The 19,386-nt window shown below is 40.7% G+C and overlaps 2 protein-coding genes across 4 annotated transcripts; one reads left to right on the forward strand and one right to left on the reverse strand.

Moving 5' to 3' along the window:
• Positions 1–1,734: 1,734 nt before the first annotated feature.
• Positions 1,735–10,246, forward strand: LOC139534889 (gastrula zinc finger protein XlCGF57.1-like). Its single transcript, XM_071334421.1, has 2 exons — positions 1,735–2,006; positions 6,801–10,246. Exons 1-2 carry the CDS (start codon positions 1,847–1,849, stop codon positions 8,147–8,149), a joined length of 1,509 nt encoding a protein of 502 aa, XP_071190522.1. The 5' UTR covers positions 1,735–1,846; the 3' UTR covers positions 8,150–10,246.
• LOC139534888 (uncharacterized) lies at positions 10,240–19,284 on the reverse strand. 3 transcript variants are annotated; one of them, XR_011667024.1, is made up of 12 exons: positions 18,984–19,284; positions 18,042–18,086; positions 17,621–17,893; positions 16,396–16,716; positions 16,025–16,295; positions 15,292–15,464; positions 14,941–15,057; positions 14,798–14,822; positions 14,206–14,348; positions 13,132–13,875; positions 12,483–12,632; positions 10,240–11,582 (listed from the first exon to the last, which is right to left on the reverse strand). XR_011667024.1 is itself a non-coding variant. In XM_071334418.1 (10 exons), the coding sequence occupies exons 1-9, from the start codon at positions 19,012–19,014 to the stop codon at positions 14,232–14,234; spliced, it is 1,329 nt and encodes a 442-aa protein (XP_071190519.1). In that variant the 5' UTR covers positions 19,015–19,283; the 3' UTR covers positions 13,736–13,875; positions 14,206–14,231. The 3 variants fall into 3 exon arrangements, 2 of the variants coding, with proteins under 2 accessions (XP_071190519.1, XP_071190520.1); XM_071334418.1 differs by lacking the exons at positions 10,240–11,582; positions 12,483–12,632 and having other exon boundaries at positions 13,736–13,875; positions 14,206–14,304; positions 18,984–19,283; XM_071334419.1 differs by lacking the exons at positions 10,240–11,582; positions 12,483–12,632; positions 13,132–13,875 and having other exon boundaries at positions 14,212–14,682.
• Positions 19,285–19,386: the final 102 nt, after the last annotated feature.

A 19,386-nucleotide genomic window follows, 5' to 3' on the forward strand; every position in this document is an offset into this window, starting at 1 on the left:
CATAAATACTGGAGGCTGAGACAGGAGGGGTCAGGAGACACTGTGGCCCCATCTGATGAAGGTACCTTCTTCCCAGGGGACTTTTGATAACAGCCCCTACGCTTGGTGTAAATGTGAACAGGCATAGCTTGCGGTACAGTTTTGGAAACATAAGGAATGTATCTAGTAGAAAGAGGAGGAAGGGAAGCGCTACTAAGGTACACTATAGTAGATTTTGGTAGATAGAAGGTGCTCTTTGGTAAAAGGGGTAAATTGGTCATCAAAAAGAAAGGAGGACCAAGGCACTCTTCATGATAAGGAATGTATCTTTCATATCAGCAAGAAAGAATTTTCACCCCCAAAAAAGTGAAATTAATACACATCTTTATAGGGTTAGGGTTAGCGTAGGGGCGGCAGGTAGCCTAGTGGTTAGAGCATTGGGGTGGCAGGTAGCCTAGTGGTTAGAGCGTCAGGGCTAGCAACCGAAAGGTTGCTAGATCGAATCCCTGAGCTGACAAGGTAAAAATCTGTCGTTCTGCCCCTGAACAAGGCAGTTAACCCACTGTTCCTAGGCTGTCATTGTAAATAAGAATTTGTTCTTAACTGCCTTGCCTAGTTAAATAAAAAAATTAAGTCTTTCCACACTGCCATATCTCCATGTTATAGTGTGTGTTTAAGGAAGACAGCTAATTACCACAGGTGGTCGCCTCTATCTAGCATGCTCTGTAACGGAAGAAAGCCACCAGAAACATGTTGTAACTGAAAAATACCGTCAGCTGCAACTGTGAAAAAGCCGGATAAAACATTTTACAGGGCGGCAGGTAGCCTAGCGGTTAGTGCGTTGGGCCAGTAACCTAAAAGTTGCTGGTTTGAATACCCAAGTTGACATGGTGAAAACTCTGTCTGTGCCCTTAAGCAAGGCACTTAACCCTAATTTGCTCCAGGGGCGCCTTACTTAATTTGCTCCAGGGGCGCCTTATGGGTGACCATGTAAAACAATTCAATTTACTGCACCTATCCGGTGTATGTGACAATGAAACACATTTTTTAAGTGCATATTTTGCAGTTGTGAAATTCTTTTTATGTGATATGAAAGTTTCTAGAACGATATTGCAATTGAGAATCCATTCACATTTAGATGGAGTATTTGGCTGTTTTGGCTGCTAGAGCCCGTCTACTTTTGAAAAATAACATATAAAGTTCTTGGACCTTAGGGAGTAACGGTAGGCTCATCTACACTCCTTAAGAGTACATTCTCGGGCTAAGGCGGACCCTATAGACCCAAACGGTGCACAAACTGACTCACACAGGAGATAAATTATTCAGCTGTGGCGACTGTGGGAAAATCTTCAGTCTCAAAGGTTACCCAAGGAAGCACAAAGCAACTCACACAGGAGAGAAACCATTTATCTCTGGAGAATGAATGGTCAGACTGATGTTATTGTTGATACATTAAATATATACTTTCCAGAAACGATCTCCGTCCATTTCTTGAAGACTATTTTCATTCATTGATATACAATCGACTCCTGAGAAATAATCGATTCTCCCAGATCATCCTATACTTATGATAACCACTGTTTTTCTAATGTTAAAAAAATAATAATGTAGTAATCGTTTCACTTTACTAGTCTCTAGACTGGCTGCCTTGCACGGTAGTAAACCCCCCAACCAGCTGGCGGCGCTGTTGTGTTTCTGGGCTTGCCACACGCTAGCTAGAACCAAGGAATCGTCTAAAATTCCTTGAGTGGAACACGGAAGTAGGATTGGAGACGAATTTGTTTTGATTTTCAACATTCACCGTGTTGACTAAAGAAATACCAACTGACTCAGTTGAATTTGCAACGCAAAGCTAATTTGACAGAACATGTCTAAACTAGAGTTCTTGCGTGTGTTTTTGAACGAGCGTTTAACGGCTGCTGCTGTGGAGATTTTCGGGGCAGTTGAGAAAACGGTAGTGGGGTACCAGGAGGAGAATGATCGGCTACGGAGACTGCTGTGTATCACACCGAAGATAGCATGTATAGGTTCGTATCTATACTGAACACAAATATAAACGCAACATGTTACAGTTTATATAAGGAAATCAGTCAATTGAAATAAATTCATTTGGCCCAAATCTAATGATTTCACATTACTGGGTATACAGATATGCATCTGTTTGTCACAGATACCTGTTTGTCAAGATCAGAAAACCAGTCAGTATCTGGTGTGACCACCATTTGCCTCATGCAGCGGGACATATCTCCTTCGCATAGAGTTGATCAGGCTGTTGATTGTGACCTGTGGAATGTTGTCCCACTCCACTACAATGGCTGTGCGAAGTTGCTGGATATTGGCGAGAACTGGAACACGCTGTCGTACAGGTCAATACAGAGCATTACAAACGTGCTCAATGGGGTAGCATGTCTGGTGAGTATGCAGGCCATGGCAGAACTGGGACATTTTCAGCTTCCAGGAATTCATGTTCAGATCCTTGCACCATGCACCGTGCATTATCATGCTGAAACATGAGGTGATGGCAGCGGATGAATGGCACACACATGGGCCTCGGGATCTCATCATGGTATCTCTGCATTCAAATTGCCATTGATACAATGGAATTGTGTTCATTGTCAGCAGGTTATGCCTGCCCAGACCATAACCCCACCGCCACCATGGGGCACTCTATTCACAACGTTTACATCAGCACACCGCTCGACCCACACAACAACATACACATTGAAGTCCGTTATGATTGGTTGTGCAAACCCACAGTTTCATCAGCTGTCCGGGTGGCTAGTCTCAGATGATCCCTCAGGTGAAGAAGCTGGATGTGGAGGTCCTGGGCTGGCGTGGTTACACATGGTCTGCGATTGTGAGGCTGGTTGGACTTATGGCCAAATTCTCTAAAATGACGTTGGAGTCGTCTTATGGTAGAGAAATGAACATACAATTCTCTGGTAACAGCTCTGGTGGACATTCCTGCAGCCAGCATGCCAATTGCACACTCCCTCAAATCTTGAGACATCTGTGGCATTGTGTTTTGTGACAAAACTGCACATTTTAGAGTGTCCTTTTATTGTCCCCAGCACAAGGTGCACCTGTGTAATAATCATGCTTTTTATTCAGCTTCTTGATATGCCACACCTGTCAGGTGGATGACTTTTTTTATCGAAATAAGCTTTTTGTGCGTGTGGGAAAATTTCTGGGGTTGTTTATATTTCAGCTCATGAAACATGGGACCATCACTTTACATGTTGTGTTTATATTTTTGACAAGTAAATCATTTTACATAAGAAATGTCAGTTTAAGTTTTGAACATTTGGAAATTAATTAAAATATATTTTTTAAGAGGTTGGCTTATTTGGAATACCTATGCATGAGCTTAAAGGGTACACTCGGTACCCATTAAGCACAGTCCAGACTTTTCACATATTTGATCAAATATTTTATTTCTAATACATTTTTTTTAAAAGTAAAGTCATAAAACTTCACGAGATGAATCTGTCATTTTATATCTACTTCTACAAAAATTAGGCCAGTATATGTTATAAATGTCTAAACTTCGATTTTGGTGGGCTTAGTAGGTTAACTTAATAGGTATACTGTGAAGGTACTTCACACTGAAGGAAGTTAAGTGACATGAAAGCCACCCTTAACAAAATATAGTTCACTTAAAGGCCTAGTGCAGTCAAAAACGTGATTTCCTGTGTTTTATATTTTTTATGATAAAATTATGATAATGCCCTTTCAGTGTAAGAGCTGTTTGAAAAGAGCCATTTCATCCCGTTTTGGTGGGATGGAGTTTTGGCCTACCTGGTGACATCACCAGGCGGTAAATGAGTTAATAGACCAATAAGAAAGAGTTCCAAACTTCTCTGCCAATAACAGCTTTTTTTTTTGCTGCCCATTTTTGTCATCGGACGACAAAACTCTACACACATTTTACATACATGCCATTTAAATTTATTTTTATTTTTTATTACACGTTAGTTACATAGCAAAAATATAGTTATTTGATATACATCAGGGTAGGGCTGAATTCAAATTGAAGGCAGTCAATTCAGAAAGTAAACTAAAATTCCAATTCAGTAATTGTAAAATATTCATTTATTTTCAATGACTTCTCAATAAACTGTAGAAGCTATTTATTACCAAACTATTTACATTTCAACATTTTAAATAAATATGACCTGAATTGACTACCTTTAATTTGAATTGAGCCCAGCACTGACATCTAGATAGATTGTACTTAAACATATCAGGTAAATGTGAAATAGTGTTTCCAGTCATAACTATTATAAATCATGAGCTTTTAATCCTACCCCTTAGCTACCCTCAGCCAACCCCACCTATTTCTGTAGACCACCCGCTTACGATTTCCGTGTGCCATATATTTTTCAACTGTGCTATGTTGTTGCACATGCAATTAGAAAGGTACAAAATGTATAGTATCTACAGATTGTAAGTCAAAGTTATATATTTTTATTAAGTGTTATTTTTTGATTATTGACTATGGTTTTCCAAATTTCCCAACTGTGCTATTTGTAGGGTTAGTTTTAGGTGAATGGTGTGATTTTTCTGCCATTCCTGAACCTGTGACCAGAAACAAGCTACATAGGTGCAATACCAGAATAAGTGATCTAGTGATTCTGTCTCTTCGCAACTATAAAAGCTGGTATTCAGATTTCCCATCCCCATTCCCAGACAGTCCTGCAGAAATTGAGGAATTGCTCTTTGCTAAGAAACTACACTACATGACCAAAGGTATGTGGACACCTGCTCATTGAACATCTCATTCCAAAATCATGGGCATTAATATGGAGTTGGTTCCCCCTTTGCTGCTATAACAGCCTTCACTCTTTCGGGAAGGCTTTCCTCTAGATGTTGGAACATTGCTGCGGGGACCTCCATGCAGCCCCAAGAGCATTAGTAAGGTTGGGCACTGATGTTGGACGATTAGGCCTGGCTCGCAGCTGGTGTTCCAATTCATCCCAAAGGTGTTCGATGGAGTTGAGGTCAGGGCTCTGTGCAGGCCAGTCAAGTTCTTTCACACTGATCTTGACAAACCATTTTTGTATGGACCTCGCTTTGTGCACGGGGGCATTGTCATGCTGAAACAGGAAAGGGCCTTCCCCAAACTGTTGCCACAAAGTTGGAAGCACAGAATGTCATTGTATGCTGTAGCGTTAAGATTTCCAAGGGGCCTAGCCCGAATCATGAAAAACAGCCCCAGACCATTATTCCTCTTCCACCAAACTGTACAGTTGGCACAATACATTGGGGCAGGTAGTGTTCTCGTGGCATCTGCCAAACACTGATTTTCCCTTCAGACTGCCAGATGGTGAAGCGTGATTCATCACTCCAGAGAATGCGTTTCCACTGCTACAGAGTCCAATGGCGGCAAGCTCCCGAAAGAACAGTTATTGTGCTGACGTTGCTTCCAGAGGCAGTTTGGAAGTTTAGTAGTGAGTGTTGAAACCGAGGACAGACGATTTTTACGCGCTGCACACTTCAGCACTTGACGCTCCCATTCTGTGAGCTTGTGTGGCCTACCACTTCGCTGCTGAGCCGTTGTTGCTCCTAGACGTTTCCATTTCACAATAACAGCACTTACAGTTGACCGGGGCAGCTCTAGCAGGGCAGAAATTTGACATACTGACTTGTTGGAAAGGTGACATCCTATCACTGAACTCTTCAGTCAGCCCATTCTACTGCCAATGTTTTCCTATGGAGATTGCATGGATTTGTGCTCAATGTAATACACCTGTCAGTAACAGGTTGTGACTGTAATAGCTGAATTCCTGATACTTGCTGGTTGAAAATGCAATCTACACAGGACCTTCTAATCAGCCTGTTTGCATGGGTGGGAGTTTTGGCTTGCCTGGTGACATCACCAAGCGGTATATTGGTTGATATACCAATAATAAAGACAGTTCCAAACCCCTCTGCCAATAACAGCTAGTTTTAAGATTCCCCCTCCCCATTTAGACCACTCCCAGACAGCCCTAGCCAAATTCTTGCTTAAGAGCAATTTTTTGCCATTTGAATGGAAAACTATTACAGTAAGGTGCCTAATTGTTACCCAGAAATGATTTGATATTGATTTAAAAACAGCTGCATTGGTCCTTTAAACTACATGTAGTTCACTATTCCCCAACACTGCCAATTAGCTGGGCAGGCCAAACGCATTTTCATGATTTCAGTAATTTCATAAAAATCAATAAATCACAGCACTTTTTGGGGCTCGTTTGACAGTTTTTACCTGATTTAAGTTGATCTCTGTTGAAAAATTATCTTAAAAGTACTGTTTCTGCTTCCTGTTGTCGTGGATTTTCGATTTATAGCCCAGTATCATAACCCTGGTTTCAAATGTCCAATTCCATAACCAATATGCTGAACTTAGTCGTGATATTTGACCAAAACATTAAAAAAATACTCTACACGTCACACTTGTGTTCAGATAACTTGTATTTTGCTCAGTTAGTACCTTATAATCTACCACATAGAGGCACTCTTTCCTCAGTGTCCTGGCTAAATTCCCAAGCTGTCCCTCATACCGTCACGGTCACCTAATCATCCCCAGCTTACATTTGGCTCATTCATCCTCCTCCTCTCCCCTGTAACTGTTACCCAGGTCGTTGCTGTAAATGAGAATGTGTTCTCAGTCAACTTACCTGATAAAATAATGGTAAAATGAAATAAGAACATACTACTTTTGTATATTTAGTGTAGCTACGTGTACTCAGGCATGTCTAAAGGCTGATGACTGTATGATTCAGGTGTTCTATTTAATTATGTGGTATATAGCAAACCTCTGCTCCTCTTCTTCCCTCCAGACTCCCTGCAGCTCTCTCCCATAGTTTCTGAAGAGGAGGTTCCCCCTGAGCAGCAGCACTGTGAGCAGGAGTGGAGCCCCAGTCTGGGGCAGGAGGACCTAGAGCACACACAGATTAAAGTGGAACAGGAGGAACTCGGCACCAGTCAGGAGGAAGAGCAGCTTCAAAGGCTGGAGGCTGATATCATAGAGTTTAAGTTCACTCCTTTCTGTGTGAAAAGTGAATGTGATCAGGAGGACCCACTTTGGTCCTTGACTCTTCCCCAAACACAGACTGTGGAGAACAGAGACAGTGACTCTAAACCAGTGGATTCTAAACCTTTTGGCACTGTGACCCACCTAAAGGGTCTCGACAATCCCCGTGACCCTCCATATAATCAAAACAATGACTCCAGCCATTGCTCCGTTGTAAGCCGCAACCCAGTAGGACTTGACAGCAGCCCTCCATTGGGGGAACACTGTTCCAAACCCATCACCATGTCTAGAAAAACTCACCGCTGCTGTGACTGTGGTGAAACGTTTGCTCTGAAAGCTGACCTACAGAGGCATGTTACTCTCCCCAAGGAGAGACCCAGTGAATGCTGCTTCTGCAAAACAAACTACAACTCCACCTGTAAACTGAAGGCACATGTCCAACTCTGTCATGGTGGGAAACCTTGCAGCTGTCCTGTTTGTGGCAAGACCTTCAATGTGAAAGGAGATCTTTCCAAGCACATGATGATTCACACAGAAGAGAAACCATTTAGCTGTAGCTGTGATGACTTTGGGAAGAGCTTCAATCTCAATGAACACTTAACCATAGATATACTGACTGGCACAGGAAGGAAACCATTTAGCTGTGGTGTCTGTGGAAAAGGCTTTAGTCAGAAGGGTTCCCTTAAAAAGCATATATTTACTCACACAGGAGAGAAACGATTTACCTGTAGTGACTGTGGGAAAGGCTTCCATCAGAAGTGGACCCTATCTGAACATATACGTACTCACACAGGAGAGAAACCGTTTAGCTGTGGGGACTGTGGGAAAAGCTTCAATTTGAAGGGGAACCTAAGGAAGCATAAACTGACTCACACAGGAGATAAACCATTCAGCTGTGGTGACTGTGGGAAAAGTTTCAATTTGAAGGGGAACCTAAGAAAGCATAAACTCACTCACACAGGAGAGAAACCGTTTAGCTGTTGTGACTGTGGGAAGAGCTTCAATCTCAAGCAACACCTAACCATGCATAAATTGACTCACACAGGAGAGAAACCATTTAGCTGTGGTGACTGTGGGAAAAGCTTCACTCAAAAGTCTAGCCTGCTGACACACGTGAAAACCATCCACAAAGAAATAAAACTGGATGAAAATTGATAGAAGCAATTAAATTATGACAAATAGATATTATGTAAGAAGAAGGAAATTAAAGGGTAGGATGTGGACATCACTCTTAGGGGGGGAAAAACTGAAGAAAACAACTCTGGATTATTCATATAGATGTGTGATTAATTTACTTTTGTAAATAAAGTTACATTTTATTTGAATGATGAGGTAATGATAAAACAGAACAGAGTATTTTAGGAAACACACAGATTTGCTGTTCAAAGTCTGTTGATGTTTCACGGCATTAGAAACAGGAATTCCTCTTAGTTTGTTTTGGAATTTCTCTCAGGGTGATGAGAAAATGGTCTGACTGATGTTATTTGTACAAAAAAAAAAGTACTTTCCAGAAAATGCTAAAGACTGTTTCTCATCCATTTTGACCTAATGCTGCTTATCTATATTATAATATAAGCCTTGTAAGCTGCGGGAGAGTCTACAATTTTGGGCTGATTTTCTTCATTTTAGGTTAAAAAGAAGAGTGTCGTCCTCTTACATCTTGCTGTACACTTGATATGTGTTGGGGATGAATCAGAATTAGTTGGGTAACATAGATAAGATGTTTTATTTTCATAATATGCTTGTGAGATACTTGTCATTAAAATATTTCCCTTTGGACTATAGGGTTGGCAGTTGCAGTTATCACTTCTCAGCTAGGGCTTAGTCACTTGGGGCCCAGAGAGGGGAGAGGTCAGGCTAAAATTCATATGTCAATGTATCTGTTAAACAATGTCTGTACGCCAGTCACTCCCTCCTTTTCTCACTGGGGGGAGGAGTATGGCAGTGTCTGGAACCATTGTATGTCCCCTCTGAGGTTGCCCTTATCTTGACCTAGTATATGACCTAAGAGGCTCACTGTCTTCAGTGAGTTTGTCCAGGTTGGGGTGTATTTGAGATGGGCGTATCTAGAATTGACAATTGATATATGCCATTGGATGAGGTAATGTTTTGGTACTCTGTGAAGTACCAAGAATGAGATTAGAACCTCGTTTAGGAGACCAAACTGAACGATAATTTATAGCGAATGCTGTCTAGCTAAGGGATACTCCTTTCTCAAGTAAAAGTCTTTGTGAGAAATTCCTATTATCTGTGGTTTGTCATGTCGACTAGGGGGTGGATCTTTGCTATAAAAGATCTCAGTTGCCATTATGTTGGCCACTCTCAACTTTTCATTAGAGATACTGAAATGTTGAAAGTCAAATGCTATTGCAAAAGCTTAATTATTATTAAAGGTGAAGTTTAAGTATAACTCTGACTGGTGTGTGGTTTGCTCTCTCATCATTTGGTAATACAGGAAATTGCCACGACATATGTCGCTGTGTTTTGTATATTATTATTTATAAAAAATGTGTTTGGAATGGCAATGTTGCCAGGGGAGATTGTGCTGTCTTAATGCATTTGATGTAAGCAATTGTAGGCCCATTTTGAATCTGTAGAATGACTCCATTACCCATAATGCTCATTGACTGTATTTTTACAAAATTACCATGGCAATTATTGCGTCACAATAGTAATATACATTTTTGCAACATGCAGCAATCCATGATATTGAAGGTACGGTAACACTTTACTTGACACCCACGCTCATAACTGCTTTATGGCTGGTTATACCACCTACAGTGCATTCGGAAAGTATTCAGACCCCTTGACCTTTTCTACATTTGAATGTCAGTGTTCTGCCACGGCCAGCGAAGAGCCTGGATCTCAATCCCGTTCAGCACATCTGGGACCTGTTGGATCGGAGGGTGAGGGTTAGGGCCATTCCCCCCAGAAATGTCTGGGAACTTGCAGATGCCTTGGTGGAAGAGTGGGGTAACATCTCACAGCAAGAACTGGCAAATTTGGTGCAGTCCATGAGGAGGAGATGCACTGCAGTACTTGAATGCAGCTGGTGGCCACACTAGATACTGACTGTTACTTTTGATTTTGACCCTCCCCCTTTGTTCAGGGACACATTATTCCATATCTGTTAGTCACAAGTCTGTGGAACTTGTTCAGTTTATGTCTCAGTTGTTGAATCTTGTTATGTTCATACAAATATTTACACATGTTAAGTTTGCTAAAAAAATAAACACAGATGACGTTGATAAATGTCCACTGTCTTGCCATTTTCTTCACACAGAGAGAGTACAGAGACCAAAAACACCAAAACAACACTCATTAATCTCTTAACACAGTTTACTAGAACTGTAGCAAAAGAACTCTCAACAACTTACAATAATAACAACTTGATACTACAATGAATCCAACAAATATTGCATTTTATATTCATTGTCATTGACAGCACATTTTGCAACCACTGAGTTAGCACCACTCTTTAGTTCCTGAGTAATGACTTGGTTAAATGCACACCACCACACTAACCAGGTCTGCATGGCATCGGCTACACAAGCTCAGGTTCTCACAGAGAAGCAACATCAATGTAGGGTAGTCACTTTCTTTCTTCACATTTGCTTCAATTTACTTTTAGTGCCATTTACTAAGCTTTTGCACTGTTTTCTCAATAAGGGATAAAAAAACTCAAATTAAGCTAATTCATGAAACTCTTCATTTCCATGAATGTCTTATTCCTTTTTCACTTAAATTCTTAGTAAATCAGGTAATTAGTGTTCATAAACAAACACACTAACTCAGTACTTACATAGCAGAAAACAGAGCAAGGTGTGCTCCATTCTGTTCCCACGGACAAGTTACTTTTTATACAACTACAGTCCTTCTGACAAACCCTTCTACTTCCTATATGATGATAGTCTGCTGAGATCATGCCTCTTCTAGAAAGATTCTAGAGAAATGTAAAAAGACTGTGAGATAGTAGCATTTGCGTGTTTATATACTGTCCAACTTCTTATGGTTGGCTACATGGTCTCACACTTGTTCCTTCCTCATTATTGGAAGAATTGAGAATATAGACCTGAAGTGGTGAGATCAGAGCTTGTGGTTTGATATCAGAATGTGCAGAGGCTTGTTTCATGTTGCACCCACCATAGATAGATAGATAGATATCCATATAAAGTAAACTATCTATCTATCTATCTATCTATCTATCTATGTATGTATGTATGTATGTATGTATGTATGTATGTATGTATGTAAAAAAAAAAAGCTGACAGCTGCCTACCATGAACCTGCAGAGTGACAGCCTTAGTGAGAATCTGCTTGTCTGTTTCAGCAATAACTAGAAATTCCCCTGAGTCTTGCAGAGTCAGTTTCCGAATTGTTAAACTGAAGTTAAATACATTCATCTCTAGTCTCCCATCGAACTGGGATCCTGGTGAATATACAACTACTTTTGAGTTGAATTCTGCAATATCCTTTCCTCTGTACTTCCACTGCATTGTGGTGACATTTTGCCCCTCTAAGTCTGCAGGAATCTCCACGGATTCCCCTACTGTCTTGTGGAACGATGAGTATGACGAAACACCCACACCTGAAACACAAACATGTACATTAGCATTCTGACACCAATCAATGGTTACACTTTACATTTCAGTGCACTTACTACTGTGTAATTATTCATGTAAGTACGGTATAGCAAGTACAGGATGAGATGACAGGAAAAGAGAAGTGGGGGTGGATCTAATAACCCCTCCTCAGCTCACAAGTACAAATACCATTGTGTTTACTGTGTCATTATCCACCAGAAATGCATTATATACTGCATGGGTGGCATTACAAATACATATCTGTCTGAAGTAAGATAAATTAAGACAGTTTACAGCTCAATGAAGTGTGGTATTTAGGGCATAACTGCAGTTATCCTAGTCCGGCTGTAATAAAAACAATAATTTGATACAATCCCGAATTGACTTAAATTTAATGAATGACAAGCATCTAGCACAGGGTCGTAATATCTTTGCATTCAAGAAGCACTGCAACAGCTGCTGACCCAACCACACCATTGGCACTCATTCAAAACTGCAGAATCACTTAATCATGATGTGTTCCTGAATATAGGTATTATGTAGGTTTTATCACACAGTAATAAAGCAAAAGATTCTAAATATCCAACCAATCACTGACGACCAGGCATGTACAGTCAACACACACCATGTAAAAACCAACAAGGAAGTTAGAGAAAGCTAACGGTTTTCCTTACTTTATTAGGCAAGCAAGCACATGCAATAGATCCTGTTTGGGGATGATTCTACCCTCTTGGTTTCACATTAGAATAAGGAGACCGTTGAAAAGACCCTAAGCAGCCAACTGATTAAAGTCAGTAAGTGGTTATCCATTTAGGCAAGACAGAATATATCCTGTTTGGCAAGAAAGCACATTCAATACAAAGCATGAACAGGAGAAAGTCTTTTATTTTTTTTACAAAACTTACCATAGTGGAGGTTAGAGAGTAGGAGAAGTAGTATTCCCAGGTTGGAGAAGCAGGAGAAGGGACCACCAGACATCTCTTTATGGTCTTGTATGACTGTTTCCTCAGGCTGTATGTCCTTATCTATCACTGTCACTGGTAGCTAGCAGTTGACTATCCAAAACACACAGAGAAGAAAGAGTAGAAAGAGCAGAGACCTCCTTTTGACAAGGGCTTCCTTTATGTTAGCTGAAAAGGAGGTCACGTTCTATAGTTGCTCTCTGAAAATACCCCTTCACTCAGCTTGAGAGTTAGAAGATGAGCTGTGGGTGTGTTTGGGGTATTTCACTGTGTTGATCAGTCTGATGGTGGTGGTTTTGGAGCATGTGTTTCCTAGCTGCTGCTGGTTGTGTGGTTAATGGTCTTGGTCATGGTGTTTCACAGATACCGGTAACTTGTTACTTTATGAGCAGACCACTCAAGTTGCAGAGAAAGATAGAGGGCTCGGGGGAAGAGAGAGAGAGACACAGAGAGAGAGAAATATAAAGAAAGAGAGAGTGTGAGAGAGAGAGAGAGAGAGAGAGAGAGAGAGAGAGAGAGAGGGGTTAGAGAGAGAGAGCTAGAGAGAGCAAAAATATAACAGTGTGTGCATTTTCATCTTGGCTTCATATACCTGCAGAAGTGTTTGCATGACTTCTTCTGCATGCTCATAGGTCAGTGTGGCTGAGGGACATGGAAACACATGCCAACTTTTTCAGAAGGTAGTAGGTCCCAGGTTACTGACAAAGGCCCCCTTTCTATGTTCCAGGTAACTTCTTGTGGTGATGTCACTTCCTGTGACTTGTGGTCTCTGTGGCGACCTGTTTCTGTTTCTCAGAAGCAGTGACAATGACCGGGCTGCTGGGTGTCTGTCTGACAACATAGACATAAACACATAGACACGGAAACACCCTAACTGGAACAGTGACCTTCCAGACCATGCAGGGACACTGAAAATATCAGTAAGAGTCAAACACCACTGATGTCATTATTCGTCATGACCTGTCTGTAGGATAAGGAGGCAATATGGGAGAACTGGTAGTCATGCATACGTAGATTTCTATGTGGAATTCAACACAGAAATGAAAATATTTAATATTGTTTCCCTTTAGATACCACACCCTGGCTAATGAGTCTTACCTTTGCTTACTTGGAAGACCACTTTGCCATCATAGATGTGCATGTCCACAATTCAATATTAAAAAGGAAGTAATACACAGTACCAGTACTAACCAGCTCCTCAGAACTCCTATTTGATGAGTAAAAAACACTGCTACATTTTGTTTTATTTTATGTGAAAGTTGAGAATTACTTTCCTTTTTAGGTTGAATCTGGGCGTACATCACTTCACTTGGTCCAGCAGTAGCAGCACCAGCATCTGAAATATACAGGTAATACACTAATATCTCTACTGAGTGTTAGTATGCTAGTCATATTAAACATATGAAGAACAACAGCAACAACAACTCTATACTGTATTCATGCTAAATTTAACATACAGTCTACAGTACCATTGTCATTATTGTATTGTAGATGTTAGCTCCAGCTAAGGAGAGGAAGATTAATGGGTTGGTTTTCCCTCAGCTTGTCTAGGGACTTAAAGTACAGTAACATGTTGTATACAAAGTGGATGGTGAAAAGTCAGTGGGGCAAGTGTGTGAAGTTACAGAGAGGGGAGATTGACAGTGGTCTGGGCTGGGAGACTGACCATGCTGCCGATGTGTATACCCAGCATCATGAGCCCGGCCCTGGGTAGATCCTTGGTCCTGTTGGGGGTCCAGGTTGGTGCTCTGGGGCTGGGGGGGGACTACAGGGAGAGAGATAGTGTAACGGCAGCCTTCCCTCTCTTCACTAGAAGAGAGAGTGTAGCAGGGATCGGACCAACACGCAGCGTAGCCAGTGCTCAACATGTTTAATTAAACGAAAACAGTGAACACTTACAACGATACTAAAACAACCAAAATGTGGCAAACCGAAACAGTCCTAGCTGGTGCAGACAAAACACAGAGACAGGAAACAACCACCCACAATCCCCAACACAAAACAAGCCACCTATATATGATTCTCAATCAGGGACAACGATTGACAGCTGCCTCTGATTGAGAACCATATTAGGCTGGACACAGAAACAGACTAACTAGACACACAACATAGAATTCCCACCCAGCTCACGTCCTGACCAACACTAAACAAGCAAAACACATAAGAACTCTGGTCAGGACGTTACAGATAGTCATGAAACACACGTATTATATTTTACTGTATGAAAAGGAACGTAGTTGAAAGACAGGTGTACTCACGAGAAAGTCCTGTTGCAACAGGAACCTGCAATGAGAAATACATACTATTATATCAGGTCATTAATGTTTTGAACTTTTGCAATTAGACATTTTTCTCCTAAACATGAACAAAAAAGTTTAATGAGAAATTATAAAAGTCTCACCTTTGGCGTTTTTATATCGACACAGCAGTACCAGGAGAATGGCCAGTAGAACACCAGCAACAACCAGGCCCACAACCACTCCTACTAGGACTAATGTAGATGGTCCAGGAGTTACGCCTGGAGAGAGAACATAAAATCACCATCAGACTGAGGTAGTTAAAAAAATCAAAATAAAGTAGTGGACAAAGTGAAACAATTCTGTAGATACATTATATATTTGGCAACTGACTTGAGATCAGATGAACAGCCTGAGCTTGCAACTCCAAACCTACAGTGTGCTTTTTAACACTACAAATGACTGATGACCACAGATATTATGAAAATGTAATGTGATCATAATTATTTTCTCACCTCTCACTGTCACCCAGCTCTCTGGTGATTCTCCTTCATTAAATTTACACTTATAGGAGCCTTCATCTGACTTGGATACTGCAGGGATGGTCATCTCTCCTGTGGTCTCATTCCTGATGAGTACTCCATCTTTGTAGAAATCAACCTTCGGTATTGGGTTTGTTTCCTGATATCTATTTGTACAACGTAGAGTCACAGAGTCTCCCTCAGTCATGGGATAGGGAGGGCTTTCCAGGATCAGAGTGCCAACTGTGTAACATAGCATGTCAATAAATCTGTAAATCTGGAGTAATCACTCACACAATATTAACATCTGATGAGCTTGTATTCTTTGAAATGCAACCATTCAGTTACAGAATTGAACATCATTATCATACATTGTAATGTAAAAAAGGTTAGTGAATGTTGGACAATAGACGTACCATCCACTGTGATGTTGACAGCATTACTGTACTCTCCTGATCCAGACTCACACCAGTACACTCCACTGTCCCCTGTGTATGTGTATGTAGGTGTCCTGACTCTCTGAGGTCATTAAAGATCCCATGGCACTTATCGTAAGAGTAGGGGTGTTAACCCCGGTGTCCTGGCTAAATTCCCAATCTGGCCCTCAAACCATCTTGGTCACCTAATAATCCCCAGTTTATAATTGGCTCATTCATCCCCCTCCTCTCCCCTGTAACTATTCCCCAGGTCGTTGCTGCAAATGAGAACGTGTTCTCAGTCAACTTACCTGGTAAAATAACGGTAAAAAAAAAAATAAAAAAAAATAAATAAAAATAAAATAAAAATAAAATAAAAAAATGTGGAACTGATGGTACATGTGGACCCTGCTCTTGATCCCCAGTTAGAGACACACTCTGATTCCACTGCTTTCTCTCTGTATCTCTTCAGTCTCCATCCAGTAGAGTTCCTCTTCTCCTCACAGCTTAGTGAGAGAGACTTTGATGTAAAGTGTTGAGTTCTGTTAGGTCTTATTTTGAGAGACACTGATGGTTGCGGATCTGAAACAAAGAGTGACAGAGACAAACGTATACAGTAGTTATATATACACATGAGGGGGACTTAAATGGGATTAAATGCAGTTTCAATGCAGTTAGTTACCTCCTGACCAGAAAAACTGAGGTTCACTGTAGAGTGTGTCATAGACTGGGTCTCCTCTCCCAGCTCTACACACATATCCTCCTGTGTGACTTGGACCAGCAGGGATCAGAGTGTAGGTGTCTTCAGTAGTCCCATCTCCAGATAGAGGCTCAACAGAGTAGGACGAGTCCGATAGGGACAGTAACCCAGCTGTGTAGGGAACAGTTCGGTACCAGAAGAACCTCCAGCCTGTAGATGACTCTTTAACCCCACAGCTCAGAGTAACTGAGTCTCCAGGGTTCAGCCACTGAGGAGAGACACTCAGGACAGCTTGGGGTTGATCTGTTACAAAGGATAATGACACAATTAAATTAGTTAAATGTTCAAATAATTTAAGATAAAAAAATTACCCATTTTGTTATTATGGTATAGTACCTTACCCTAAAATCAAAATATAATTGATCATTGATCTCACTGTCTGTTATTTGACCTCATTCCTTATGTCTTTTTCTCACTATTCTGTCTCTTTCTCTTGCAATCCCATAAAAACAGACTTACCTAACACGGTCAATTGTATAGCATTACTGGTCTGGGAGTGTTTTAAGCCATTTCTTTTCTGAAGACCTTCACAGGTATATAGCAGAACTATTATAAACTACATATTTATTTTTGTTTTTAGAGGGAGAGAAACCGAAAACTTAGTCGTTTCATGATTCTCCCAGTCAAGGACAGCACAGGTATTGAACCAGCATCTGTAGCAACACAACTTGCACTGCTATGCAGTGGCTTACACCATTACGCCACTCAGGAGCTGTACAATGTGACTGGTCGGGAGTTGCCTACACTATTACAGTAAGAGCAAAATAATCCTAACAAAATAAAATAATAAAAACCTTAGTGTAACAGTTTTGGTAAGTAACACTGAAGTCGTGCACAATTATCAGTTTCTATTTAGGTTTATGTTGCCCATTAATTGTCAGTTAGAGACACAGTTGGACCCAAAAGCATAATCAGTGCTCTAACTCCCCCTTGCGCTGGTCTGGAGCAATGAAGTGGTGACGCAGGGTACCGTACTAAACCACAAATTACGTTGAAGTACCGCAGCATAATCACAAAACTTTTAGTCGAGCAACCACTGTAGGCAGACCTTTTTAAAATAATGAAATAGCCTCGTTAAAATGGGGACCAATGTCAAGTGGTTATGGACAAGGAGGGACTGTTGTGAATGAGAGATTAGATGACTTACCTGTCACTGTCAGTCTGACTGCATCACTCCACTTAGAATACGTCCCATTAACAATATGTTTACCCAGACACCAGTATTCAGCACTGTCTGAAATCTTAATCTCTCTGATCTCATATTCATTCTTCCTACTGAAGAAGTTTACATCATCCTTGCTCCATGTGTATTCCCAGTCAGTGACTTCTCCCCTCTGTATGTTGCATCTGAGAGTGACAGACTCTCCACTGAATATCTGGGAGGATGTGGGGTATATGGTCAGAACAGCCTTTGCCTGTCCTGCACAAAATAAAACCAGCATGATACAATTACTTCACACATATTATTTTGAAACACTCAAAAGCACATTTAAAAAATCACATACAAAGAAATATGATGAAGCATTAAGAGATGAAGGCTTGATCAAGTGTACAAATATAATATCCACCATCATCCTCTTCAGAGTGTCCAGAGTAGATGTGTGTACTCAGCACTACAACAAAGAAAGTCACATTGCTCCAATATTAGCTTGAAATAAATAGCATGCCATATTCATGTTACTGTTTACCAAATCCATCCTGTACTTTATTTTAAAGGTGCAATCTGCGATTTCTACATCGATTTTTGCGCTTTTAAATGAAACACAGCCATTTATTCTTGAAGAGTATAATTTTGAATTCCCTCATTAGCTTAGTACAACTGTCTTATCCCATCATAACCTACAATATGGTTATTTTATTACAATTATTGTAAACAATGTAGATTAATGAATTTCCTTAGCCCCATCCCTCAGCCGTATACCACAACAAGCGCAGGCTGACTGTTTTGTTGTATTTTGGATTACATTACTGCAGCTTTAAATGTCCACTGACTTCCCATGTTGGCACCTGACTTCCCAGAGAGAGTGCAGAGATCCAAAACACCAGTCATTAATCTCTTAACACAGTTTACTATGACTGTAGTGAAGGAACCCTCAACCATTTACAATAATCACAACTTGATACTACAACACATCCAACAAATATTGCATTTTATATTCATTATCATTGACAACACATTTCGCAACCACTGAGTTAGCACCACTCTTTAGTTCCTGAGTAATGACCTGGTTAAATGCACACCACCACACTAACCAGGTCTGCATGGCATCGGCTAGAAAAGCTCACACAGAGATACAACATCAATGTAGAGTGGTCACTCACTCTCGATTCATATATTCCTACAGCATATTTGCTGCAATTTCCTTTTAGTGCTGTTTACTAAGCGTTTGCAATGTTCTCAATAAGGGATAAAACACCATTTACATTCATGTCTTATTCCTTTTTACCTTAAATTCTTAGTAAATCAGGTAATTAGTGTTCATAAACAAACACACTAACTCAGTACTTACATAGCAGCAAACAGAGCAAGGTGTGCTCCATTCTGTCCCCACAGACAAGTGACTTTCTCTACAACTACAGTCGTTCTGACAAACCCCTTTACTTCCTATATGATGACAGTCTGCTTAGATCACACCTCTTCACCGTACACAGAAAAACAGAGAGAAAGATTCTCGAGAAATTAACAAAGACGGAAAATAGAATAGCCGTTGACAGCGTGTTTACATTTTGATCAACTTCTTCTTTATGGTTGGCTACATTGCCACATACTGGTTCCTTCCTCATTATTGGAAGACACTAGGACGGAACAAGAATAGAGACCTGAATTGACGAGATCAGAGCTTGTGGTTTGACATCAAAATGTGCATATGTTTGTTTCATATTGCACCCACCAAGCACATTGATTGGTAGACA

This window comes from Salvelinus alpinus, chromosome 11, assembly GCF_045679555.1.
Source record: "Salvelinus alpinus chromosome 11, SLU_Salpinus.1, whole genome shotgun sequence".
Lineage (NCBI taxonomy): Eukaryota > Metazoa > Chordata > Actinopteri > Salmoniformes > Salmonidae > Salvelinus > Salvelinus alpinus.

Coding starts and splice junctions, on each gene's coding strand:
- LOC139534889 (XM_071334421.1), top strand. CDS start 1,847: ATGTCTAAACTAGAGTTCTTGCGTGTGTTTTTGAACGAGCGTTTAACG. Junction 2,007..6,800: donor ACCGAAGATAGCATGTATAG/GTTCGTATCTAT, acceptor TCTTCCCTCCAG/ACTCCCTGCAGCTCTCTCCC.
- LOC139534888 (XM_071334418.1), bottom strand. CDS start 19,014: ATGGAGCACACCTTGCTCTGTTTGCTGCTAT. Junction 16,296..16,395: donor TCAGTTTTTCTGGTCAGGAG/GTAACTAACTGC, acceptor TCTTTGTTTCAG/ATCCGCAACCATCAGTGTCT. Junction 15,465..16,024: donor TTTTACCGTTATTTTACCAG/GTAAGTTGACTG, acceptor TTGTACAAATAG/ATATCAGGAAACAAACCCAA.